The sequence below is a fragment of the Neodiprion lecontei genome, chromosome 2 (assembly GCF_021901455.1).
Source record: "Neodiprion lecontei isolate iyNeoLeco1 chromosome 2, iyNeoLeco1.1, whole genome shotgun sequence".
Taxonomy (NCBI): Eukaryota; Metazoa; Arthropoda; class Insecta; order Hymenoptera; family Diprionidae; genus Neodiprion; species Neodiprion lecontei.
Window position 1 is genome coordinate 39,162,685 of NC_060261.1, and position 18,138 is coordinate 39,180,822.

General features: G+C 36.2%; 2 protein-coding genes across 8 annotated transcripts in view; one reads left to right on the forward strand and one right to left on the reverse strand.

Annotated features, from left to right (window-relative positions):
* Nucleotides 1-2,599: 2,599 nt before the first annotated feature.
* LOC107219697 (endoplasmic reticulum resident protein 44) lies at nucleotides 2,600-8,769 on the forward strand. Of its 2 annotated transcripts, XM_046732876.1 has the most exons (7): nucleotides 2,600-2,829; nucleotides 3,339-3,411; nucleotides 3,822-3,977; nucleotides 4,236-4,536; nucleotides 5,121-5,168; nucleotides 5,923-6,218; nucleotides 6,334-8,769. In XM_046732876.1, the coding sequence occupies exons 1-7, from the start codon at nucleotides 2,773-2,775 to the stop codon at nucleotides 6,681-6,683; spliced, it is 1,281 nt and encodes a 426-aa protein (XP_046588832.1). In that variant the 5' UTR covers nucleotides 2,600-2,772; the 3' UTR covers nucleotides 6,684-8,769. The 2 variants fall into 2 exon arrangements, with proteins under 2 accessions (XP_046588832.1, XP_015513495.2); XM_015658009.2 differs by lacking the exon at nucleotides 5,121-5,168 and having other exon boundaries at nucleotides 2,602-2,829.
* Nucleotides 6,713-18,138, reverse strand: part of LOC107219670 (neo-calmodulin) — a 102,618-nt gene continuing 91,192 nt past the window's right edge. For all 6 annotated transcript variants that reach the window (XM_015657961.2, XM_015657960.2, XM_046732879.1 and 3 more), the window contains 4 exons: nucleotides 16,502-16,603; nucleotides 15,092-15,227; nucleotides 14,583-14,731; nucleotides 6,713-14,434 (listed from right to left, as the gene is read on the reverse strand). In XM_015657961.2, the coding sequence (XP_015513447.1) occupies nucleotides 14,403-14,434; nucleotides 14,583-14,731; nucleotides 15,092-15,227; nucleotides 16,502-16,603 (419 nt within the window). In that variant the 3' untranslated portion in view covers nucleotides 6,713-14,402. The remainder of the gene's footprint in view (nucleotides 14,435-14,582; nucleotides 14,732-15,091; nucleotides 15,228-16,501; nucleotides 16,604-18,138) is intronic.

Consider the following 18,138-nt stretch of genomic DNA (forward strand, 5'->3'; position numbering starts at 1 on the left):
ACTCGTAGATCGAGCAACATAATCGGGCTGTGCTAACTTCGAACGAAAGATTCGTCTGACATTCGGTGATTCGGCTGAGAAAGCTATTCGCAGAAGTTTACAGGGTCAGGATTCATACGCGTCGCTGCCTGCGTGTCTCACACGTTAGCCTCGTTTTTCATTTTTATTTCTTTATTTTTTTTACGGGGCAAACACGTGTAGGCACAAATTAGAATACATAAAAGTTGTTTTTATGTGTCTCGTATAGCCGAACGATTTTTGCTCCGGTTTTAATGGTAGCTCATCTTTTCGTTTTCTTATTTTTCCGTTTTTTTTTTTTTTTGTTCGTGGGGAATACCTAGGCTACCAACACATTTCCCGTGAAATTTTATCGTTTAGATCCATGCAAGATTTTCGGGGACATTTTATTGCGAGACGCTAGGTGGCAGAAAAGTTCTAATCCGTAAAATAAACATCGGGAAATTGGATTTTGTTGTAAATTACGGCTTATCGACGGATTACGAGTGTAAATACCGAGTGCGCAGTTCTTCACGTCTTAGAAATACTTACAGTTCTTCTAGCCGTAAATTATTGTTGAACCCTTTACAGTGAGTGCGTTTCAAAGGAGATTAACTGCAGCGCAATACGGTAGGTATCCTGAATATCTCCATGAACCGAGCCATGGTGTATGGCAGAACTATGTTTATAAGCAGGCTCGTAGTAACCGTAAGGCTTATAGAAACGCTATAGCTTTAGGCCTTCGAGATTTTCGGCTCTTCATTTCACAACATCAAATTTTTTTAAATTGTACCTGGATTTTCGAAAACTCGGGTATTTCAACTCCTAATCTTTAACCAATAAAGGCTCGTATGAATATCAATATCTCACTGCAATCCGATTCGGAAGAATTTCCTACATACGGTTCATAGATTTACAAATTACCGTAAACTGCTCATTTTTCCATAATATGACAAGAAAATTTAAATGATTCACATTTGTTGAGCATAGAGAGTGAAATCGCTCGTGATTCAGATTTCGAAAATGCAAAAGACGATTTTGCCAGCCTTAAGGCGCGAAAAAAACTATGAGGTAATACAAAATGTACAATACTATTATATACAAAACTTAATTACGTAAGAGAAATATTATAATAAAACGTTTTTCTCAACCTTAGTCGATTTAATTTTCTTTCTGCATTTTTTAAATTTCCAACCGATCGGACCATCTTGCAGGACAGATATTCGGCATTTTTTTGTAGAGCAGCCTTAGGTTTCGTGCACCCTTAATCCGGACCTGTCTATAAGCAACGAACTCTCCATGCTGCATTATATGTGCAGCTACTCGCGACGTGAAGCTGCACACCTGACTGTGAGTTGGACCTTTTGTCGCTACACTCTTTCCCCAATAAGCTCTCCTTTATTCGAACATTAAGGAGCAATGACGCTTTTGTTGCACCTTTAACCTAACCCTTTAACGGGTTCTCCTGGTTACTTTCAATAAATCTTTCGCTGAAACCGTCATTTCCTGTCGGTTTGTAAGAGTTAAGGCGGGACTCGGATGAAATTTCGATAATAGCGAGATTTTTGTTTTTGAAATGAATAAAAAATATGTTATCACAAATTCCTTGCAGCAAAATTTAAATTATGTTAGTGCGTATTCTGAAAATAAATTTCAAACTCCTGCGATGAAAATATATGCGCAACGAACTTATGGCAGAAAATTTCCAGCGTACCGCTGCTAATGTTTGATCATTGCGAATATTTATTTATTTCAAAAAGGAAAGTTTAAATTTAAGTTAAAGGAAGTTTCATTTGTTTATAGCTCGCGATTCATATATAAATCACATACTTTTGACCGGGAAAAATTCTTCTCCCACCACGAATATTGAGATTCGAAATTTTGCGAAGTACCTTAAATAATGAAAGATTTGTTTGCGCACTTTAGACGATTTTAAACATAATTTATTTGTCTTACTGTAACATTTTCAACAGTACAGTATCGCGTAAGAATATTGAAAAATATGTGGAAAAATTTACTGGGTACGATAACCGATCCAAGTACATGTAATCAATAAAAACCACAGTAATTCCAACCGTTGCGCAACCGAGAAGGAAGTTTAATGAGTCACGATTATTAATCTGTCCCAAGCACGCGAGTTTTATTACAAACTACAAAATTTGCTAACTCCGCTTTAGACGGCTACCCTCGGAATCCTGATTTAAAAATCAATTTTCCTTACATATTGTTTTCACATTTACTCAATCGTAATTCGATATAATGCATAAAGAATAATACAGATTTAATTGCGCCCGTCCAGCCAGCGTTAAAATTATATCTGATTTCGGCTAGAAATTGAGTCGATTATATGTTCCGAAATTTATTGAACACCGAAGAATATCCTCCTGTCCAAATATTAAACTTTCACAATTTCAATTCCGTGTCCAAATATCGGTGTTATTTCCATTTCGCGAACTGGCAAAGGAACGGAGGATTTTCAAACGGAATAGAACACGGTCACGTGACGCCATCGCAGGGCTCCGATTGGCCGGTGGATCTCGAATCAGGCGCGGCAACGTGCCATCTATCAGGATCGATACATTTCGAGGTCTCGCACGTGGGTATAAGCGGCGAAGCGTGGATTAAACAGAGAAACCTGATTAAACACGGAACGAACGAAGTATCGATAGGCGGCGCCATCGGTGGCTGGTATACATACGTTTACATCCGAGTGTCTGGCGGTCGCCGATGTCTGTTAAATCGGTGTTAGATGTCGTTATAGTTTAGGCGAACATAATGTGGGCATTCAGCGATATTACGAGTGCAACGCTCGCGCTTTTCTCCTGCCTTATGGTGAGTTAAAATGAAAAATGTGGGGTCTCGGTTTCTCCCTAACTCGCCAAAGGTACGGGGAATGCAACAGTCATGGGAAGCTGTCACATGAATTCCGGGTTCCGGGCCGATGATCAGCTCTTGGCAATTCCAGGATCTCGGATTTCCCGTCGCAATAGTGATGCCTTTATTTACTTTGTCGTGGTTGTCTTTCTCCACTGTCTAACGTCATCATTCTGTCATAACCTAAAAACACATTCTAACCTTGAAAATCAGGCTCGGCAGTAAACTTTTCGCATATACAGCTACGCTTCGACCGGTTGCTGGTCACGTGGCTGGACCTGATTATCATATCATTTTTATGCAGACATGCCGAGTCTTTGCTATTTTTGCTTAGGCCCTACCGCTTCCCATCGTCGATCGATGAACACAGTGTTTGCGGTCCTAATTATTTTATGTTTAACTTGAGCAACGAGAAACTTCTCGTTACAATAACAGTCGTAATGATTTTGTCGTCTTCAATGTTATAGGTACAGCTGTTGTTCAGACCTGTGGATGGCGGTGCGGTTCCACTTACGCAGGGTAACATTGATATGACTTTAGGTAAGATGTTATCTTATTTTCATATCATTGATAATCTCGGCAGCTTCTTGCTCAACTAGATTGCAATACTGTATTATGCGCCAATGTAATGCGAGGCAAATGTTGATTTATAGATTGTTAAAACTTTACTACATGTCTCTTTGTTAGACATATTCTTGCCAAGTCTTACCCAATGAAATTTCACAACCAATCCTGAAGATTCGTATTTATTGATTCTTTGTGGCTCAGTCCCAAATATCAATATATGTAAAACTAACAATAGCAATTACAAAGGAAAGCTCCAAAGTTTAACTTTTCAGGTCTGAAGTATCCAGAAAATTTCTAATGTGAAAGTATCTAAGAATTCTAATTCGTATCTTACGACTCCACTGCATATTATACACCACTTCATCCTCATTTATTCATTACAGCATCCAATGAATTAGTCTTTATCAACTTTTACGCGGAATGGTGCCGGTTCAGCAGTATGCTGGCTCCGATATTCGATGAAGCAGCTGACAAAGTAGCTGCAGAATTTCCCGACGCTGGGAGAGTTGTAATGGGAAAAGTGGATTGCGACTCTGAATGTGAGTATGGAGAGACAAAAGATTAATTTGGAATGCAGCCATGCTAATTCCATTCCTTGAACAAATTTTCAACGTCATATTAAAACTGTGGCTGCAGTTTCACATATCTTTTGGTTTTGGTATGAAACATACCAAATAAATTAGAATGTCGCAGTATGAATCTTATTATTGTTCATTTTATGAGTATTTCAAGACGTTACTTGAATGAATAGATTTTCAATTCTTTTCTAAATAAAATGTACCGTATTTTTTCATTAGCCTCCGTTGCATCAAGGTTTCACATCACAAAGTATCCAACATTGAAAGTGATAAGAAATGGGCAGCCGACGAAGCGAGAATACAGAGGTCAGCGTTCGACAGAAGCATTCGTACAATTTGTGAGGAAGCAGCTTGAGGATCCTATCAAAGAATTCTTCGAGCTTAAGGAGTTGAATGAACTCGACGATAAGAAGAGAATGATTATTGGGTACTTTGACAGAAAGGATGTTCCGGAGTACCAGATGTTCAGGAGAGTTGCAACCAACTTGAAGGATGATTGCCAATTCCACGTCGGCTTTGGGTAAGTCGATGCTTGACGAGTTTTTGACTTATTTTGTAGATGATTGCATACAGGGTATTCGCTAGTAAACTTGATGTGTTCTAAAGTTGAAAATACTGATCCAAATAATGCGTTGATGAAAGTTGACTCACGCAACCATCTTGTATATATATATATATGTTTTTTCTTGTCAAACTGATGTTGATTCTGCCGCAGAAGCTTTTCCTACATTTGTGCAAGCATGATAGTTATGCATTTGTTTTCTGCAGTTTGTCACACTATTTTATACGGAATATTGCAATTTTGTATACGGTGTAGATTACAGCATATCGTAACTTGTTACAACATCCAACTGTTGCTTCCATCGTTGTATGAGATAATGACAGATACATGGAAACGAGAGGTTTGTTAGCAGGTATGCAGACAGTAGATGTTTGTGTCAGAGTATAAACAAGTAACATCGTTTCCTCTCTATATGATGTGTTTGTCTGTCTATATGTGTGCTGCTTTTCGTTAGCAAAAACATTACAATCATCTAAAGACCTTATTCTCGCCGCTGTTTTTGATGTTCAATTAATAATACTGTTATTGTTTGATCTGACAAGCCCTTGCTACAATCAAAGCTGTGAATTCGGACAGCTTTTTAATTTGGTGTAAGTAATATAATATTTCATAACCATTTGTACGTATGTATTTGCTATTGCTCATTGCTTCTCCTTCCTCTTTATATTTCTGTGTATGTTTTCGTATCACACCAATTTTATGATATATGTTTCCTGTATGAGCTAATTTTGTTCAAAGATACAGTCTGTGATTAACATACGATTTTTTTCAACAGTTCCATGCATTTAGCCTGCGGAGTGAATTGCCTTTCGTTATGCTAACTCCCTGTAAAAAATTATGCGAAAAATTTCAAACCCAATCTGATTGATAACGAGCAGTGAAATCACGTGTGATTGGTTTTGAAAGTAAATTTTGGTCTGGTTCGGAGATATTCTCGATTGTGAAAGCATTTTTTTTGTCGTTTTGATCATGTGATGTATCTCTTAATTTTTATATGGTTTTTCCACAATCTTTTACTTGCAGTAGTTTGTAACTCAAGATAACACTAATCGCTATCAATCCCAGCTTCAAGAAAAGCCTGATAAAATATAAATATAAACATTCGCAATTATGAAGTTACATGTTCTTATGTTTTCCTTGTGTTACACCAACAGGAAATTATGAACATCATTAACGTTACTAGTAAATTTCATTTAGCAAATATCTTAATGAATTTTAAATCAAGTCGTATATCATCAGTATGTTACTGTAGAAGGCTGTATTTGGATATATTGCATTCAATCTTCTTAGTTGAAAAATGTTTTACACTGTAAAAAGTGCAAACCCTTTAATCATTATCTTCAGAAGCGCCAGTGCAGCAATGCATCCGCCAGGTCAACCCATAATTGTGTTCCGATCTGACAAAGCATTGTCAAACGACGACGATGAGACATACAAAGGCAGTATGACTACTTTCGACGAATTGAACATCTGGGCACAAGAAAAATGTGTCCCGCTAGTGAGAGAAATCACATTTGAGAATGCAGAGGAATTAACAGAGGAGGGTCTGCCGTTCCTGATACTTTTCCACAAACCCGACGACACGGAGAGTGTCAAGGCTTATAAAGACATTATTTCCGGATCGCTGATTGATGAGAAACGTAATTAAATTTGCAGTAAATTTTCTTAGCGCGAAATTTGGTCTACGTTTTACATACTGAATGTTTGTTGTTTTGTTTTTTGTTTTGTTTTTTTTTTTTTTTTTCACTTTTCCAGAGAGCATCAATTTCTTGACAGCTGACGGTCTGAAGTTTGCGCACCCTCTTCATCATCTGGGAAAGAGTACCTCAGATCTGCCGCTGATAGCAATAGACAGTTTTAGACACATGTATTTGTTCCCAAATTTCCAGGACATATTTCAGCCTGGAAAACTGAAGAGTTTCTTGCAGGACTTGTACTCTGGAAAATTACATCGCGAGTTTCATTATGGTCCTGATCAATCCGAACAGGAGGATACTAATCAAATAAGTGGCCAAGTGAAAGTACCAACTACACCCCCAGAATCAACCTTCAAAAAACTAGCACCCAGCAAAAACAGGTACACTCTACTAAGAGATGAACTATAAGTATGTCTGTGAATTTTTTTCAATCATTATTTAAAAGAAGCTTAAATCTGTAAGTGAGATTTGAAGGGTTGTACGGTTTACTGCTGGTCGATGTAGGGATCACGGAATTTTTCGTAATTTGTATATCAGGTGGAAAAACGGTTGGTAATTATCGTTTCTCTACAATGTTTATAAGATGAAAATGGAAAACAACTAAAGTGAAAACAAAATAACACCAAAGTTCACCCATTTTTTTTTTTTTTTTTACGAACCCTAAACCCACGCGATGTAAATAGATAGATGAATACGTCTATGTCTGAGCCGTTATTTTGTCAAATCACCATATCGCAAAACACAATTACCCTGATAAGTTTATTTTATTTCAATCGTTTTAATCAGATTCTTGCACAAAGGTTCGACATTTGAAGATATTATCTATAATTTGTACAAATACATAGTACAATAGGTTTATGTATACAGAAATTATTATCTGCCACTGTAAAAGTAAGCTTCTTAGGCCTGATGATTATAGTAAAACGTAAAATGAGCTTTGTTGTGATTGTTACTTAAATAATTCGCGAATTAAGACAATGATGAAGAAAAGGAAGAAGAAAGTAAATCAAGAAATTGGATCATTTTTCATATTTAAATATGATAACTTGGTGGTGAAACAATACTGTTTACAACCTATGTTAAACGAAGAATAAACACCTTGTAGAAAATGTAAGAAAACAGTATTATAGGCTCTGTGAAACCTATAATATGTAAATTAATTGTAAAATATATTAAGAAATTCAAAGCGAGGCAAACGAAAATTGAATAAAAAAATTTTAACAAAATAAATTTAACGAAAAATAGAAAGATTCAAACATTTTTACGAACATACAATACATAATGTAAATGAGCACTTAATCCAAGAATTCACATTAATAGTTTGATACCAATTACTCGTAGTGTTTGTACTATACGTGATCTTGAAACGCTTCCGAGGTCTTTCTAAACTATACAACGGGAAAATGATGAAGCACAGTATGTGATTAATTTGAAATTGTTATTTCCCTCTTCTCTTCGCGAGGTTTCATTCTTCCCGGGATGTTTGAGCAAGCATTCCATTGGTAGAGAGGTAGATCGATGTTCGATTTAAATTTTTCTTTTTTTATTTCAACCCTGACACAATAATATATCTGTCACTGGATGATGATAATAACTTGAATGTTATTAATATTGATAACAATTATAATAATAAATAATTCTTCTAAGTCAAAGTATTGGTGTATAATTTTCGTTCACACGATAACAATATATCGAGAGTGGTAAACAACTTGGAAAAATCAATCGGAGGAAATGTGCGGGGTTCTAAAGACAGAGATAAAGAGAGAGAGAGAGAGAAACGATGTTCGGGTGATTCCATTATAAAATGGCTGTATTTATAGAGATAATTCTATACATGTACATATGCAATATTGCACGTTCACCATTTTCTTTTTTCGCCTTATTTTTCGGGTTATTTTTTTTTTTTTTTTTTTCGCAATGTTATTTTCTTTTACATATGCCATGCTATAATCTTACATTATTGAATAACACGTAACATGTTTTACATACACGGAACACCACACATACGGCTTCACTCTCGCCTGAACTTCCAATGTTTCCATCAAATTTTAACCACCCTTCTCACAACGAAACGTGTCATTTATTTTCACCACGATGCGAATTGGGCAAAATTCTCTTTTACTGTAATAAATTGTTACACTTATGTTTTGATTGCGCGGTTTGAATCGGATTTTTTATTCCCTTCTTTCTCTCTCTAAATCTCACTTTTGATAAATGAATATTCGTTCACACCTCGATATCACAGATAAAATAAATTCTAGACCGTATCGTAGATCGATTTTATCCTGAGAAAATAAATTGATGAAAATTGATGCAAATAGCTGAATAACGGCGATGTACATGCTCACGAAATCTAGGTTAACATTAAACAATAAACATTGCTTAATGCGTGTCATGGCTGCCGTGTTTTTCCACTTCGCAAGTTTGTATCTCGCCTTCTCTGCGGCGATTTCGAATTTTCCGATGAAGTAAAGCTTCGCTGATTCCCCGTTTACTGCAGAGTCGAAAAATGTCTATTTTATGATATTCCAAAGGTGTGATCGACATTTCTTCGCTACCGAAATCACGACACCCTGTTTGCCCCGTATTGCGCAATTATGACCACGTTTCGTCGTAGATTACTACATGCATATGTGTTTTGACATATAATAATTATTTAAATGTTTACTTTAGAAAATGTAACGTTACAAACGTTATTACAACCTTTCAGAAGTAAAAATATAAATAAATATTTCTATGCATACATTTTGTATATAACATATATATTTGTTTTTTTATTGCCACCCGCATGGCAATATTGCGCTTACTTTTCATTTCTTTTTTTTTTTTTTTTTTTTCCTCATGCATTTCGTTTTCGTTTCAATTTCGAATAACAATTATACACTTCATATATACGTTGCACGATTTCTTCGCGCCGTTATCACTATATAGGTATTATGTAGTTTCAGAATTTGTAACGCTAAATTGATTCCGCTTACACCTTTTAGGATATTTTTACGTCTCTCCCTTTACATAAGCACGAGACCTGCGGTCGGCCTTCTCGGCTGATTCATACATGGTATATAATTCATGTACATACCTATATGTATTATATTTACCTACACAGTTCCACTTCTACGTGACTTGTACTCGATTAATTGAATAATGAAAGACATTTCCTTATTATAATTATTATTTATCAACATTCACCATATGTTCCGGTTTCAATATATTTATGTATAGGTAACATTATTTAGCATTGTTATTAATTTCCATCTTATTTACTTTTTCTTTTTTTTTTCTTTTTTCATTTTATTACTCATTATTTTAGTGTATTTACGCGATCGTCGAAATGGAAGGAATGACCCATCAAATCAACGATTAATTTTCCTTATTATAAATCATGTATATAATCATCGCTTCCAGATAACAACACTGTTTCTTTTTTCGTGCTATCTGCAATTTGAGTATTTTTAGAGAATTCACACGGTTTTGCGAAGCAAAGCCGGGTGCTTGGATATCATATTTGGTTCGAAAACAAATCAAAGTTACAGGTAATTATTGATACAACTTGTTCCGATCACTATAGATGATCGTTTATTTAGTATGATTTTTTTAGTAAATAAAATTTTTACGCAAATAATTAAATACTGAATTCCCGATGTCGTGGTAAACGATTACTCTTGACGATAAAAACTATTCATGGCTTATCCAAGTATATAAATGTACGTATGTAGCTACCCGAACACTATGCAATCACTTGTGTGTATAATATACATACATGTTGTGTAGTGTACATATTTATAGAAACATACAGTAATAATTTATTTATATTTCTTTGAATTTTTATTTATTATTTAAAACTCGGTGTACCTTTCGGAAACAGTTATGATGAATGATCGTTCTCTTATTTACTAATCGATTACAAATATACGCGAATTGCATATTGTCTATAACATGCGCAAATATGATAAGCCTATACGTATGAACGCATTCAGCCTATGCAAATGATCTCGTCAATTGAATTGCCATATTGAGAAACTATTTGCAAACGACCGCTTCGCGTACTTAGCATACAATTTCACATTCAACAATAACGGTATACATGCCAGGTATGTATTATATTATTATTCTATGCATCTGTATAGTACATAACGATTAATCAATTCGCTAATAATAATAATAACAATAATAATAAAAATCATTGGTTCATCATAATGTTATATATAAATATATATATAGAGAGGTACTATACTGTTTGATTAATGTTGTATTAAAACCTTGTTGTTGTTGTTGTCGTTTTTTTTTTTCAATTACGTCGGTCATCGACTGTTTGATGATTAAATAATTCCTTTTGGTTTTCCAATTCCTCTCCTTTCAATAATTTATTTCGCTCATTTAATCTCAAATCGCTTTGGCATAATCTCATCTAAGGAATTATTTCAGATTAGAAGCCTTGAGCGTGTTTTTATTTTATAAAATAACGTTGTACACTTGCGGTACCCAATATTTTTCGACGATCGTAGAAGTGGAGTTTTTCGTGATAATCGAATCATTATTACGTAATATTAGACAAGCAAGTTCCTGGAATTTTAATTACAACAATGGCATTCCGTTTTATTTATTTTTTTCTCTGTCAATCACGCGAGTAAATAGTATTTAACTTCTGATCAGGATTTCGGCGTTATTTGTAATGACGCGACGAGCTTGGATCGTTTCGCACTTTTTCTGACTCCATCCTTCCGTCTTGTATAATTGCCTTGTCGTTTTCCTCGATTGTCACTGAGGTATATTCAATTTCAGGTAACCTTGTCGTATATGATTTTTTTCACCGTGATATCTCCGTGATTGTGATAAACACCTCAAAACGACTTCAAAGTCGCGGTACTTGTACCAATCAGCAAGTAGTTTTGCGACCCTTGCAATTGCTTAGCCACAGATTTTTAAAATAATAATAATGCCGTGTCGCATTCGAAAGCTGTGATTGGCAGTAAAGGCGAATTGAGAATCGCGTTAAAACGAGAGACACGAGCCCAACTGTTTTATAAAAAATATAATTTAAAACGGAAGACCTCAATCATACATAATTAATACACCGTAAACCGTATAGTAATATGAATTCAATGTATGACACGCTGTACTCGTCATTAATTTTTTGTATGATAACTGCGTGATAACGATATAACTCACAATGAATGGATAGCCAATAACAGTAATAAAAAGGGAACTTGATATTACAAAATTGCGCGTAACAATTGAACGCACATTCCATAAAATATGCCTAAAAATTTGTTAAATATCGGCGTGCGCTCGCAATCAACAATCTATATAAAAATACATTTTTCGGTCAGATTGCGACAGTGAAATTATGCTTTACATTTCTGAATTATCAGTGTTACGAAATATTATAACTAAGTCGTAATGCTTAGGCCAAGAAAACCTTAGTTCGAAGCGTTTTAAATTATGTGGTATAAGAATCGTCGATACGTCCTGTGTCGCCGTATTATCTGAGACTACAACTGAACAAATTGCATTCAGCGAAAAATTCGTAAAGGCAAGCACTGAAAGCGAAGTTCAGTCATTTGAAAACGGTAGATTTGTGTTTTCGGGAACAATGTTTTATCGGTTATCCCATTATTCGAAAATCGGAGAAAATATTGCAGTAAGAAAAAATTTTGATTTGCAAAAAAAAAAAAAAAGAAATATTTCTTTCTTTGTGTTATTATAATATACATACATCACTATAGGTACATGTAATAATATGATGATGTTAGCATCATTATAATGCACACATCGTGATCACCGAGGGAAAACTTTGGATAGAATTGGTTAAACCGTTAAGGTATTGTCTTTGGGACGTTATGAATTACTATTTGAGTGATTTATGATCGTTTATGTTTCTTAGAATTTTCATTTTTTTTCGTCTCATTGTTTTCTTATTTCTTTTTTAGTTTTCATTTTTTCTCTTTGTAGTAGTTACACCTAATAATTATGCAAGGCTTCAGGCCTTCTTAATATACGTAATATTGTTTGTATAATATATATCTCTTTTTCTTCACTTTGCACGAACGTAAAATAGCATCTACAACAAAACTAGCCGAACAGGATCTCGCCTTGGCGATATTTCCATACATAATGCAGTAGGTATACAATTAATATCATCGGGCAAAATTGAACGCCGTACATATACATATTTTATATACCTACGTACAGATGTTTTGGAAATAAATCTATCAACACATTATTGTCTAATATCTATATAAAATTTGAACAGTATCAACATTACAGGTAATATATTATATGTGTATATGTACGTGAAGGTATGTGTTTGTATTATATATGTATATGTAATACGCTCTGGCAATTCTTTACCATGTTATATTTGTATGGATGTATTATATACGATATGGATCCCCGTATTATAATACATACATTTATATTTTTTGAGAAAGCAATAATTCCTTAAAAATTATATAGCTTTAATTATGCTGTCATCGTATCCGTATCATGTATGTAGTAATTATGGTGGCATATATGTACCTATAGTAACAAATTGAAAGGAATTGAAATATGATCGTAAATTCGGGCCAACGCTTAAACGCTTATGCATATTTAGAACGTACAACATTTTCTGTCGTATATTAATTCAATTACATGTTATACATATAATTTTCCTTTCCGCATGTTATTCTTTGTTCGAATAATTATAGTCGAGATGAAACTGGGATCAATGAATATGTCAGAGATGTCATTGTTGATGTGCCCATCTATATTATTGAATAAATTTCGTCAAACGCGTGTATTTTAGCTGAATTTACAGATACTCTGTATAACCGAGGACGAGAAGTTTAAAATTTTGAAAATAACGCTCTGCTCTTCAACGTTTCGTTTCATTTTCTATTTCTTTTCTTCCCCTTTTTGGAAAATTGCTACAGTTGCAATCAACGTACTTATGTCAATAATTATAGTGGTAGTAATGATAATTAGGCGTACAAGGTATTAAACGTGCGGTGTGAATAATTGTAAATTTTAATCACGTAACGATATAGCATTATATAGGGTATTTGATACGCTAACCGAAGCTCAGTTGATTGTTTTAGGAGCAACCTTGTTTTCAATATTATATAATATATACTATATCAACTATATAGCTTAAAAATCTTACGATAAGTATATCGAAAATTATACGGTATATAATATAAGCTTAATTATACAATTTAATATCATTTCAACACTTTTCCTGCATTATTATACGCGCCTCGGACTTCGTTATATGTATAATATTCATAAAATTAGGTTAACTATACAGCGTGTTACAAATATAACATAAAATTGATCAATTCTTCAGTATAATTGCCGTGCAGGAATTCAATCGCAGACGTCCGTTGTACATATATATTATATATATATTATATATATATATATATATTATGGCTGAAACAGACGCTCCTAATTGCCTGTCGCTATATGCGTGTATGCGAAATGACCGATATTCGATTTAGAACTTTCGGAACTGTTTCTCAAGGCAACTTAGTCACCTTGAAAAACGGATAATTTTCCAGTAAATCAAGTTTCTTCAATTGAGGGGCGATTCTTTTCTCTTATAATTCTGCTCTCTCGTTTTTCGAGTCTAAAGCATGCACGGTATACTTCGCGTTGTTGTTGAAAACACTTTACGTGGGAAAAATGATCAACCACCTCTTGCGTGATTCTATATTACAACCCTATCGATCATTTGGGTCTTTCATCTCTGTGTACACAAACCGTGGCGGTAATGTTAATGTAAAACTCGATTTGATTTTAGAACGAACGCTTACATTAGGCCCGCAACAAATTGGCTGCGTTATATCGTAACGTATGGTAATAATATAAATACGGTATAATTGAACGTGTTGATAATTTAGGTATCGTAAACAGGAACGTAACTCGTCGTAAGATTGAAGTCCTTTTTTTATTATAATATACCAACGCGAATTTTCGCCGGTGTCATGTGATTCTCAAAGCGCCAATTTCGTATCCAGAACCAAATTCACTCCCGTAACCTAGCTTCTTTGTGATCCGCTTTCCAATGCCGTTGTCCTGATCCTTATTCTCCCCACCGCAGTCTTCTAGTCGGTCGTATTTTGGTCTCCTTCCGATTTTCCGAAACTAATTCTTGGAAGTCAGAATTGTCACGAATTCTAAACAATAACAAGGCCATTTTATCGTCAGAACTAATGAAACAAACCCTTTGAAATTTTCGCGTCTATCGATTTTTCTTACATTTTAAAATATTGTACGGTATCATTAATTTTGCAAGCAACATTTTTCACCCCTCGCTATATTCACCTTCGTAGTTCACCATTCCGTCACCGTCAAGGTCAGCTTCCTTGATCATATCGTCAACCTCTTCTTCCGAGAGTTTTTCGCCAAGATTCGTCATCACGTGTCGTAATTCCATCGACGAAATGAGCCCGTCGTTGTTCTTATCGAATACCCTGTAGCAGAGGTGAACAGGTCAAAAAAATTCACAAACATATTAACAAATAAATAGTCCAGCGGCTGTTTAGCAGCTGATATGCGACGTCGAATAAATCACGCGTATATTTTTTTCACCCCAGTTTTTTATTTATTTATTAATTTTTTTTTTTTCAATACGAAAATGATGTACAAGGTATACGCGATATAAAGATCGCGAACCATGATTCGGCTGCACCAGCTGGCCTGGTCGTATTTACAACTTGGACCCCTGGAATAAAGCGCGCGTTTCGTTCTTAAAATTCCGAAAGTTCAATTTCGAGGCTTCGGATAAAAATGGAGCTTTTGATATCGTATTACAATCGTCGCATTGTACATACCTGAACGCCTCGCGCAGTTCGTCCTCGCCGTCGGCTCCCTTCATTTTTTTCGACATCATCTGCAGAAACTCGTTGAATTCGATGGTTCCATTGCCGTCCTGATCCACCTCGTTCACCATGTCCCGCAGTTCCGTTTCTGTAATAGCAAAAAGCAGACAAGATCAGGCGATATTTTAAACTTGCGTATATAATTCAGATCCGAATCGTGCTGAGTTGAAGAATAAAAAAAAAAGGGGGTGAAAAAGCGGCTGACGCTACCCTGTGACTCTGTCTTACGTCTTCGCATACCATCCTGAATCCCGAATTATACAAGGTCGCGGCTATGTTGCCGGCGTTTTAAAAATGCGTTAATGACGCGGCAGACGTCGTTTGTATGTACATAAAAAATGTACACGTTTCAGGAAGAAACAAAGCTTAACGAGCTCGCCGTCGCTCGAGCTTCTTTCTCTTCTCCGTTTCTCCTTCGTCCCTGGATTCCAGTTCGGAATAACGATCTGTATTGTATTTTACATTTAAAAATACGCGAAAAGCTCTTTCGCTTCATTGTTTGTAACAAGATTATACATACCGCGAGCTGTTTAGTCTGAGAATGTGAAAAATCGTATCTTGCGCAGAATTTAAAGCCTGTACTATTATGTACATACCCATACCCGTGGTACATGTATATTACATACACTCTCCGTTAAACAACGGCTCTGTATAAGGGATATTTGTTTTCCCGCGAGGCGGGGGTGAAAGTGAAACGAAGCGAGATGAAAACGGGAAAAACACGATCGGGAAAATCGCTTCGACGTACACCGTATCAGAAAAATATTCACGGTACCGCGAACACGCGTTTTGCGAGACTGCGGAATTGCGGAAGTCGGGTATGTGTTCCAAATTTCTTATAAGCATTTATCAATTTGCATCGGGAAATACTTCGGGCAGGAATCTCCCTCCCCCCCTCCCCCTCCCCCTCTAGTCTTTATTCCCTTCTACAACTTCTGATAAGTTGCCTGAGCTTAATCGATCGATACCTGCGGGTGAAATTTACGGCGGGAATTGTGTTGCAGGAGGTATATAGGTATATATAGAAAGGAGACCTTATTTACGCGGAAATGCCGGACTAGGTTCTGCTTCTGAAGTATTATACGATTACAAGTGCCGAGATGTGAATCGTGCCAAAGTGCATTTTATCCCTTGTTGCAGGGAATCGTTAATTTTTTAAATCATCGCATTCTGGAACGCGTAATATTTCTGTTAAAATACCGAGTACGAGCAGTCAGGCTTGAATTCAAATCCACAAACTTCGTGTAATTGTTAATTCAACAAAGTCGTGATATTGTATCATGGATGAAAAATGATACGTTTCTATAATAAATTGCTCATTGTGTTCGAAGACAATAGCGAAAACTTTGATGAAAGACTCACCCGTCGGCCTCTGTCCAAGAGAACGCATAACGACACCGAGTTCAGCCATTGTAATTGTGCCATCCTCGTCCTTGTCGAAAAGCATGAACGCCTCTTTGAATTCTGAAACAGAATCGGTAGGCGATTCCTTGAAATCATAGTCATTGGTAAAATTCATTCGAGAAGTAACAAACGAATGGTTGGGAATTAAATTAGAGTAAAAAAATCAACGAACTGGGAGTGAGTTTGAACGAAACGGTTGAGCAACCGTCTCTGATTGGTCAGAGCCGTACTGACGCGTCGATCAGGAGCAGCGCGGGAAATTTGAACGGTGTAAAGAAAATTTCTAGGTTTTGGGACTGTTTCGCGTAACCGGAGACTCGAAATTGGATCAAATTCCGATTGTTACAACATATGTAAAGGGTACGCGCCCACATTCACACGGAGTAGCGAAAAATAACTATCGCAACAAATCGTGGCGCAAGTAATAGACACGAGATCGGGCATGAATCAAAGAAATAGAACAATATTACTGTCAACCAGCGAAGCTAGTAAACTCGAGACATGGAATATGGCTAGCGGCGACGGTGGATGTGGCCATGTAAGTATTGTCGTCGCGGCCTGCAGTCTGTCCAATTAATCACGCGGTACAAGTCGGGCACTTGGCCAGCTGCAGCCGTAAGGTATATACACACCAGGTCTTCCTGTCGTCGCGAAGATACGATGTCTGTCGCTGTGTCTTGCGGTCTACGTATGTAAAATCTTAATACCGATACCGTTCGAATGCCAAAAATGACATCTCTCTGTTGGTCAATTTACAACTTTACACGTCGCGCACTTCACTCGATCAACAATCTACGTTACAAGCATGTATATATGTATATTCGCGACGTATATTCACCGAACTTTTAAGCCGAGGAAAGCTTCGCGAGGTTTGTAATATATAGGTATATGAAAATAGAAGAAGAAAAAAAAAAAATGAGAGAACTTGCAGAAAAACGACTTACAACCCCTGACCGTCTGGCCTCTCAATTTTCACTGACGTTCGTTTCGGCCCAACGTCTCTGCCGAATCGACTATAGGCCCCAAGATAAATCGCGGTATTATTCGAATCTCAAAAAATCTCATAAATAATATATTTCACAGCGTGCGCAGCCGTGGCGCCGCCAAATATCTCTTCAATTGATACAACGCACATTGCGAGGTCGCAACAGCGGTTATATATCATGAGTTTTACCCAAATCATTGATATATTATTCAGAGAGATACATTTATCCTCCGCTTATTTGTTAATTATCACTCGTTGATAATAGGCTTTGCCATCATTCCAGGGATTCGAGAACAGTTAGTTCAACAATCGTCGGACTTTGAGAGTCAGGTTAAAAAACTAGGGGGATTTCTATTTTTGACTAACTTTACGAAAGAAGCGGAAACGCAATTCGCAACTTCGTGTTTGATTTTCACTCGACGCAGCGAGCCTTGTGTGTCGTCGAAATTTATTTTCACAGCTGTATGTACACGCGCGATATCACATTTGCCGATGGGAGTCGTCTACGATACTCGCCGCCCGACCAGTCGTCCTGCTTACCTCGCAAATTTGAAACACGAATTTCCAAACTCCGGATACACGATTTCAGTTCCTTAACTGACGATATTGC

Excerpts from the sequence above, each read along its gene's own strand:
- LOC107219697 (XM_046732876.1), top strand. The coding sequence starts at position 2,773 with ATGTGGGCATTCAGCGATATTACGAGTGCAACGCTCGCGCTTTTCTCC. Across the intron at positions 4,537-5,120 it reads CAATTCCACGTCGGCTTTGG|CCCTTGCTACAATCAAAGCT; the intron begins GTAAGTCGATGC and ends TGATCTGACAAG. Across the intron at positions 6,219-6,333 it reads ATCGCTGATTGATGAGAAAC|AGAGCATCAATTTCTTGACA; the intron begins GTAATTAAATTT and ends TCACTTTTCCAG.